The sequence below is a fragment of the Mandrillus leucophaeus genome, unplaced genomic scaffold (assembly GCF_000951045.1).
Source record: "Mandrillus leucophaeus isolate KB7577 unplaced genomic scaffold, Mleu.le_1.0 Scaffold3, whole genome shotgun sequence".
Classification (NCBI taxonomy): Eukaryota; Metazoa; Chordata; class Mammalia; order Primates; family Cercopithecidae; genus Mandrillus; species Mandrillus leucophaeus.
In genome coordinates this window covers 11,480,997-11,490,771 of record NW_012103142.1, presented here as the reverse complement: position 1 = coordinate 11,490,771, position 9,775 = coordinate 11,480,997, and the positions used below count along the sequence as shown (strand labels likewise).

The following is a 9,775-nucleotide window of genomic DNA, read 5'->3' as shown; positions in this document are numbered from 1 at the left end:
TTCACACCATTCTCCTGCCTCAGCCTCCCGAGTAGCTGGGACTACAGGCGCCCGCCACCTAGCCCGGCTAGTTTTTTGTATTTTTTTTAGTAGAGACGGGGTTTCACCGTGTTAGCCAGGATGGTCTCGATCTCCTGACCTCATGATGCGCCCGTCTCGGCCTCCCAAAGTGCTGGGATTACAGGCTTGAGCCACCGCGCCCGGCCTATTTTTAAACATTAGATGATATGAGTTGTTGAGAATATAGGGGAAACAGGAACTTTTATGTACTCCTAGGGGGAATGTAAACTGTTACAGTAGGACATTAGAAGCAATCAATGAATTCGTCACCAGGGAAAATGGTCTGTAAACATGGTGGATCCATATCATGGATTATGCTGCAAGTAACAGCCATCGAAGCCATCAATTACAAATAAATACAGCCACATGGAGAGATCTCTAAGGTCACTACTGAAGGAAAATTAAGAAAAAGAATGAGATCTATTAATAGCACAAAATCATCTTGTAATTAAAAAGCACATATACAAAGCAATACTGGGTAACTTATAAAGATATAGGCCGGGTGCGGTGGCTTACGCCTGTAATCCCAGCACTTCGGGAGGCCGAGGCGGGTGGATCATTTGAGGTCAGGAGTTCGAGATCTGCCTGGTCAACATGATGAAACCCCGTCTCTATGAAAAATACAAAAATTAGCCGGGCTTGGCGGTACATGCCTGTAATCCCAAATACTCCGGAGGCTGAGGCAGGAGAACTGCTTGAACCGTGCAGGCGGAGGTTGCAGTGAGCTGAGATCGTGCCACTGCACTCCAGCCAGGGCGAGAGTGACGTTCCATCTCAAAATAGAGAAGAGAAGAGAAGAGATATATACACATCTAAGATATATCAAGTATATCAGTGGGTACAAGAGGGTGAGTGGGGTACAGAGGGAGTGGGAAAATCACTATGAAGGGTAAAAGTAGCAAAATACAATGAGAAGGGCCTTGTGCAGCCCATGTAATAATGTGCTAAGAAGTGAGTAGAAATTTTGAATCACTCAACTCCCTATACCTGAGGTCCCCCTTTAAAAAGCTCACTCTTCTTATATATTAATTAACCAAGACACTAAGTTACAGTAATAAAAATTAAGCCACCAATGACAAAGTGCTCAGTCAGCCTTCTATTGATTTTTTTGTTTTTTGAGATGGAGTCTCCCTCTGTAGCCTAGGCTGGAGTGCAGTGGTGAGATCTCAGCTCACCATAACCTCTGCCTCCTGGATCCTGGTTCAAGCAATTCTCCTGCCTCAGCCTCCTGAGTAGCAGATTACATGCACGCACCACCATGCCCAGCTAATTTTTGCATTTTAGTAGAGATGGGGTTTCACCATGCTGCCAGGTTGGTCTTGAACTCCTGACCTCATGATCCACCCACTTCAGCCTCCCAAAGTGCTGGGGTTACAGGCGTGAACCACCGCGCCAGGCCTCTGCCTTCTACTGATAACACTAACCTGCCCTAGTTATATCTAAAAGAGAAATTTACTTTCATACAGATTTCATAGCTTCTCAACAGCCATATACCTGGAAAGATAAGAAAATTTGTATATGCTTCCATGTGAGTCCTTGTGATTCATTCAGGCTGTAGTTTAAGTTTCCTTTCAATTATTCCATGGAGAATCAGCATGACCAAGCAAAGCAGGTTCCAAAGGCAGGAAGCAGAAGCAATATGATGTTATGGAAGTACCTTTCTGAACAGTCTCTTCTGCTGTTGTAGGGCCTTGGGGCAACCCTTCAATGTAAGTGCTTGGCAACAAGTCTGCTGAGATAGGCTGACCTTGTAGCTTTTGTAGTCTCTCTTGTACAGCACTGGTCAGATCTACGTAAGCCTCATCAATGCTGGCACGTTCAATCACAGCAAAACGCGACATTATCTCCATCACTTCAACACTGGCTTCCCGGTACCTAAGAAGTGTAAGGATCATTCATGCAGGCAATAAACAGAGGCAACCTTGAGATTGTCTGCTCCACTCCCACCCTGCCATAATGAACAATAATACACATAATCAAGAGACATGTGGCTTAACAGAGACTAGAAAGTAGTAACTGAAAGGGTCAACAGGCAGGCAGATGGTCAATAATAGAAGCATGGAAAAGGAAGAACCACAGAGGCAAATATTTTTAGCACAATGCCAGAACTACCAAGGTAGAAAGCATTCAAACTATGAACACGTCTATATGACAAGGAACTCTATAAAAAATAAAGAAATGCCTCACATTTGTGTATTACTATGATCACCTATTCTTTTTATTTTCATATATCCACCAAGAAATCTTCTGCTTCTAATTTTGTCTCAAAAAAAAAAAAAAAAGGGTGATTTACATGGAACACTGCACTGATCAGTGAACCAGAGCATATGGTCTTCCCCAGGATAATATTTCTCACCATAAATTAACAAACTGGCATATGGATTTTATACTTCAGTCAACGGTGAGTTTGGTTAACATGTAAACTGGTCATCACCACATACACACACATGCCTTAACCAACCATTTATGGATATACTAATATTCAAATTATCAAACTGAAGATAAGCACCTAGAATGTGGTGATATGTCTGGGTGGGCAGACAACCGTCCCCAGGGTATACATACCAATCTCACCATATGTCTTCTATTCAAACTTTAATAAGCAGCTCTTCTGCCTGTATAGCTAGTTTTCTGTGACAACATACAGATATTTTGTTCTTTTCTTTTTTTTTTTTGAGATGAAGTCTCGCTCTTGTTCCCCATGCTGGAGTGCAATAGCAGGATCTGGCCTCACTGCAACCTCCACCTCCTGGGTTCAAGCGATTCTCCTGCCTCAGCCTCCCAAGTAGCTGGGATTACAGGCGCCTGCCATCATGCCCGGCTAATTTTTTAATATTTTTAGTAGAGATGGGGTTTCACCATGTTGGCCAGGCTGATCTCGAATTCCTGACCTCAGGTGATCCTCCCATCTTGGCCTCCCAAAGTGCTGGGATTACAGGCATGAGCCACCGCACCGGGCCACTATACAGATATTTTCTTTGCTTTGGTTTGGACCTGCTTTGTAGTGTCCAGTTCTTTGTTCCTATTGAATTTACATTTACCATAAAAATGAAAACACTGGTACCTCTTCACCATGACACCCATAAAAACTAGTATAATCATTGTTCTAAAACATTCTCAAATTAGAGAAACGCTTGACTTTTTTTTTTTTTTTAATCATTATTTGAGCCAGGAAGAAGAAAGGCCTCAAAGAAAATAAAGAGCAAGACCAGGCACGGCGGCTCACACCTGTAATCCCAGCACTTTGGAAGGCAGAGGTGGGTGGATCACCTGAGGTCAGGAGTTCAAGACCAGCCTGACCAACATGGAGAAACCCCGTTTCCACTAAAAATACAAAATTAGCTGGCATGGTGGCACATGACTGCAATCCCAGATATTCGGGAGGCTGAGGCAGGAAAATCACTTGAACTCAAGAGGCGGAGGTTGTAGTGAGCCGAGATCACACCATTGGACCCTAGCCTGGGCAACAAGAGTGAAACTCCATCCCCCATTCACAAAAAACAAAAAGAAAAGAAAAAAGAAAGAGCAATATGCTCACGTATAAAGCCAGAAAAGGATACTTGCAATATTGTGAAATATATATTGGGTCTTCATCTCAGTTTCCTGGCATATAACTCCAGAAATCCTTGGAATCACCCAAGTTTTGTCTTTTTGTATGCTAATGTTGAATAATAGCTTCAGAAGGGTTGGAACCTTTGGCCCCACCCCCTCAACTTCTGGGGAGGGGAGAGGAGGAGAGGTCTGCAGGTCAAGTTGATCACCTATGGCCAACGGTTTAATCAGTCATGAGTACATAATGCAGCCTCCCTAAAAACCCAAGAGGACAGGGTCCAGAGAGGTTCCAAACAGCTGTAACGGTAGAGATTCCTGGAGGGTGACTCATCCAGGAAGGGCATGAAAGCTCCACACTCCTTCTCACATGCCTTGCTCTATATATCTCTTCATCTTCATGTTTTTTTTTGACAGGATCTCATTGCTGTCCAGGCTGGATGCAGCGGTTTGATCATGACCCTCTGCAACCACAATCTCCTGGGCTCAAGTGATCCTCCCACCTCAGCTTCCCGAGTAGCTGGAACTAGAGCTGCATGATACCATGTCTGGCTAATTTTGTGTGTGTTTCTTTTTTTTTTTTTTTAATTTTGGTAGAGACGAGGTCTTACTATATTGCCCAGGCTGGTCTCGAACTCCTGAGCTCAAGCAATCCTCCTGTCTCAGCCTCCCAAAGTGCTCGGATTACAGGTGTGAGCCACCATGCCCAACCTAACTGTATCCTTCATAATATCCTTTATAATAAACCAATAAACATAAGTAAGTGTTCTCCTGAGTTCTGTGAGTCACTTCAGCAAATTAATCCAAAAAAGGGATTGTAGGAACCCCAACTTAAAGCCAGCTGTTCAGACGTTCTAAAAGCCTGGACTTATGATGGAAAGGAAGGATGGGGTGTTCTTATGGTACTGAGCCCTCAGCATGTGGAATCTGAAGCCATCTCCAGGTAGACAGTGTTGGAATTGACTGGGAGGACATACAGCTGGTGTCTGCTGATTGGTGTGTGGGGAAATACTTCCACACCTTTAGTCATAGATGTCTTCTGTGTTGATCGTTCTTGTGGTGTGAGAGGAGAGGAAAACCATAGTTTTGAGTTTTTCCAAAACAATACTTGATTTCAGTGCTTCCTCACAGCCTCTTGAGCAAATCACTGCAAGGCATTTTTAAGAGTATCTGGAAAACTTAATCTTCAGTCAAGTCTATCTTCTTTTCTAGCAATAATTCCAATGTGGGTCTGGCTATGCTACTCTACCTTTAGACTTCTAATTCATAGAATTAGAATTCAGAAGTATCTCAGGTCCTGAGTCAAAGCATGATTCCTATACCACACCACATAGCACAGTGTATCTTGAGAACATAGATATTAGAATCTTAAAAAACACATGTGAATCCTCAGTCTTTCACTTAGCTGTCTGAACTTTTTTCTTTCTTGAGACAGGGTCTGACTCTGTCACCCAGACTGGAGTGCAGTGGTGCGATAAGGGCCCACTGCAACCTCTGCCTCCCAGGCTCAAGCAATCCTCTCACGTCAGCTTCCCAAGTAGCCGGGACTGCAGGTGTGTACCAACATGCCTGGCGAATTTTTGTATTTTCTGTTACAGACGGGGTTTCCCCATGTTGCCCAGGGTGGTCTCCTGGACTCAAGTGATCTGCCCACGTCAGCCTCCCTAAATGCTAGGATTATAGGCGTGAGCTACCACCCCCAGCCTAACTTAAATTATTTAACTTCCCTGAACTTGATTCCTTATCTGTGAAGGGGGAGTAATATTAGTACCTACCTTATAACGATGTCAGATTTAATAGAGATATTGCCTACAGAGAGCTTAACACTGTGCGTGGCATGTGATAATAGGTTCAATACATATTAGCTGCTAGGATTAAAGGCTGGGGTTTGTGCCTACCTCTGACTTAGCTATGCTGATACATATCCCCCAATCCAAGGCGAAACTTCTAGTATTTGCAGAGAGATAGCTTAATCTAAAAACAAAGAAATCTCCCTTGATATTGTTCAATTATAGCAACTAATTCCTGATATTGTACTAGAATGTCAGTTTGACTCAGCCTTTCCTGGAAAAATTATGTTTCACAGTCAATTTAATTACTTCAAATACTTTAGATTTTTGGATGGAGAACATGGGAATTGGTATTAAGTCTCAATTTAACAACCAATTTTGAACAATCAAGGAACTGAATAGATATGAAAGGCAGCAACTCTTATGTGTTATAATGGTTTTGAACTGTCCCCAAAACACAGTATTAAAATCTGTTTTTCATTTCACAGAGACAAGATGGCTGACCAAAAAGAATTTTTTCAGATGTTATTTACATGGAACAAATTCAAAACACCAGTTCCTAGACTCATGGAGTATTATTTTCGACTCCTTTATGTCTCCTTAAATAATGTTTTTTTCTTACTTGGTGAGGTTAGCTTTCCCACGGGACTCACGAACTTGTGCCAGTAGAAGATCTGGACATAACTTCTTAGCATCATCTGCCCACATACTTCTAGTGACCCCAAATGCACGAGCTTCATAACTCACTGCAATTATTCTAAGGTTAGAAAAAAAAGGAAACAGAAAATATATTACATGATCACAAGCAAAAACAAGTAACATTTAACACAAGTAATCTATAAACATATCAGAAACTTTTTGACCACAGATGCCATCATTCAATCCAAAACAAAGCAGTTCAGAAATCTCAAAAGTAGGGCCAGGCACAGTGGCTCATGCTGGCAATTCCTGCACTTTGGGAGGCCAAAGCAGAAGGACTGCTTGAGGCCAGGAGTTCAAGACCTGCCTGGGCAATATAGTGAGCTCTGCTCCACCAACCAATCCCCATCTCTACCCACCCCTCAAAAAATAAAATCAGCTTGGCATAGTGGGGCGCTCCTGTAGTTCTAACTACTTGGGAGGCTTAAGAGGGATGATCACTTGAGCCCAGGTAAAAGCTGCTGTGAGCTGATGGTGCCACTGCACTCTGGACGGGACAATAAAGACCCTGTCACCACCATCACCACAACAAAGGACCTGCCACAGTGCCACTGTGTTACCGTTGAATAGTTGTAACAATAACAATGATACATACCCACCACCCTTCCATGATTTGTACTGTACAACTGCACAAGGTTTATTCCTCAAATGAGGATTTTGCCGCTGCTCCACTTGAACAAAAAAACAGTCCATGTCCACGAGAGCAACCACTCGATCCTGTCCAGTAGCCATTTTTCTGTAACACAACATTTTATAGACAGTTAGAAAAACACCTAATCCAAAATGCTAGGGAAAACTGTAATTCCACTCTTTCACTGATGAGTTACCATGAGCATGGGAGCATGGAAACTAACAAGAATGAAATAGGCATTTAAATATACAGGTTGAGTATCCCTTATCTGAAATGCTTGGGATCCAAAGTGCTTGAGACTGCATTTTTTCAAATTTTGCAATATTTGCATTATAATCACCAGTTAAGCATCCGTAGTCCAAAAATCCTAAACCTACAATGCTCTAATAAATATTTCCTTTGGTTGTGTTGGTGCAAAAAATGTTTTGGATTTTGGAAGACTTCAAATTTCACATTAGGGATACCCTGAGTGGAAAAAACAGTTTTTGTTTTTAAGATTCTTTCACTCAACAACAATCAACAAGGTAGACTTCTGTGATCAAATGTGTGAGGATTTCTCCCCACCAACAAGCAATCAATTCTGCAGCAGACACCAAGTGGGTATCCTCCAATTCGAGTCTGACATTACCTACCTGGAGAAAGCGTCAGATCTCACAAGTTGATGGCTCAGTCCCACAAGACTGCTCCCTACTTCTGATGTCAATCACAAGCCACAGTTTGTTTTACCTGTGCTTCTAACTGACTGGATATAAACTGGGAATCTCATGAGCCCCTCTTTGGGTTCGGTTAATTTGCCAGAGTGGCTCACAGAACTCAGGGAATCACATTTATTAGTTTATTATAAAGGATATACAGTTGAAGAGATACACATGGCAAGGTATGCCCTCCCTGGGAACACCACTCTCCAGGAACCTCCTTTTGTTCCTGTCCAGAAGCTCTTCGAACCCTCTCCTCTTGGGCCTTTTATGGAGACTTCATTAGATGGGCATGACTGACACACATGTAGAAATGTGACTGGAGAAAAAATATATGATCTAATATTAATAGACTGGGGAAACTCAGCAAGGCCTGTCTGTTCAGATTCTTCCCGGCCTCTCTGGGTAGCATTCCTTCCTCCAGGGTATGGGGTAGGACCTCTTCTGAAATGAAAGTCTTATGACCCATAATCAGAAAGGCAGGGGAAGATGAGAGTCCTGCTTTGGGCAGGTGAAAGTCAGAGAGAGATTCTGTTTTCTGAGGCTTGCTTCAAGAGCTCCAACATTATAACGAAAGCTAGGGGAGTTATGAGCTAGGAACCATGGACAAAAACATACATACATATATCATAGTATCACAGATACTCAACCTGTACTGCTGGCATAAGAATAAATTAGTACAATTTTATGAAAGCAATAGGTATTAAAAGCTTTAAAAACACTTATCCTTAAAAGAACTGACCACAAAATACAAAAATAGCCAATTGGCACATAAAAATAGACTCACCATCATTAGTCATGGGGAAATGGAAATTAAAATGCACATCACCAGGGTAAGAGAACCAATACTGAATCTAGCTGATAGACAAACCTCAAGCATAAATTCAGGGAAAAGAGAAAGAGAAAATAATATATAACATCATAGCATTCACGAAAAATGTCAACCTTTTACTCTGAAATACTTTTAGACTTACAGAAAATTGCAAAAATGGTCGAGTTCTCCTACTCCCAGTTTCCTGATGTTAACATCTTACTTACCATAATTATCAAAATTTAAAAATGAACGTTGGTATATTATTAACTACATACTTTACTCCCCCCAATCTGTGGCATTTCCTTGGTTGTTCCTTGTTTTTATGACCATGACACTTTTTTTTTTTTGAGACAAAGTCTCGCTCTTGTCCCCCAGGCTGGAGTGCAATGGTGCGATCTCAGCACAACCTTCACCTCCTGGGCTCAAGCGACTCTTCCGCCTCAGACTCCCGAGTAGCTGGGATTACAGGCGCCTGCCACCTTGCCCAGCTAATTTTTGTATTTTTAGTAGAGACGGGTTTTCACCATGCTGGCAAGGCTGGTCTCGAACTCCTGACCTCAGGTGATCCGCCTGCCTCGGCCTCCCAAAGTGCTGGGATTCTAGGAGTGAGCCACCGTGCCCGGCCCGGCCAACCATGACACTTTTAAAGAGTATTGCTCAGTTGGTTTTTGTTTGTTTGTTTTTTAAGATGGAGTCTCATTCTGTCACCCAGGCTGGAATGCAGTGGAGCCATCTTGGCTCACTGCAAGCTCTGCCTCCCGGGTTCATGTCATTGTCCCGCCTCAGTCTCCTGAGTAGCTGGGACCACAGGCGTCTGCCACCACGGCCAGTTAATTTTTTTTTTTTTTTTTTGTATTTTTAGTAGAGACAGGGTTTCACCACCTTAGCCAAGATGGTCTCAATCTCCTGACCTTGTGATCCGCCCGCCTCGGCCTCCCAAAGTGCTAGGATTACAGGCGTAAGCCACCTCACCCGGCCTGGACAGTTATTTTGAGAATGCCTCTTAATTTGCGTTTGTCTGGTGTTTTCTCATGATTAAGATTATGCATTTTTGGCAAGAATATAATGGCAGTGATGGGGGGGGAATACATGCTGTCAATATATCTTATTACCTATTTAACCATGATCAGTGAAATGTTTTTTGCCACATTTGTCATTAGAAAGTTGCTATTTTCCTTTTGTAACTTAAAAATATCAAAGATACTTTCAGACAGCAAACATTCTGTTTCTCTTCAATCTTTCAATCACTAAGCACCCATCAGTGGCTCTTGCCTGTAACAATTACTTTGTAGCATTCTGTGATTTTTCTACCTATTAATGTAAATTTCTTAAACACAAAAGAAAACTCAATCTAACAGATAAACATACAAAAAGGTACAAATGGTAGCTTGGAAGAACAAACCTTACATGCTTGAGAGTGGATGCCAACTATTATTTAACATTTTTAGTAATCTGGAAGAACTACAAAGCAGTGGCTCCCAAAAGTTGCTATACATTAAAATCACCTGGGAACTTTTACTTTTTTTTTTTTTTTTTT

General features: G+C 42.2%; 1 protein-coding gene across 2 annotated transcripts in view; it reads right to left on the bottom strand.

Annotated features, from left to right (window-relative positions):
- POLH (polymerase (DNA directed), eta) overlaps positions 1 to 6,838 on the bottom strand; it is a 31,637-nt gene extending 24,799 nt beyond the window's left edge. For both annotated transcript variants that reach the window (XM_011986800.1, XM_011986801.1), the window contains exons 1-3: positions 6,694 to 6,838; positions 6,022 to 6,156; positions 1,718 to 1,935 (exon numbers count right to left, since the gene is read on the bottom strand). In XM_011986800.1, coding sequence (XP_011842190.1) covers positions 1,718 to 1,935; positions 6,022 to 6,156; positions 6,694 to 6,830 — 490 coding nt within the window. In that variant the 5' untranslated portion in view covers positions 6,831 to 6,838. The remainder of the gene's footprint in view (positions 1 to 1,717; positions 1,936 to 6,021; positions 6,157 to 6,693) is intronic.
- Positions 6,839 to 9,775: the final 2,937 nt, after the last annotated feature.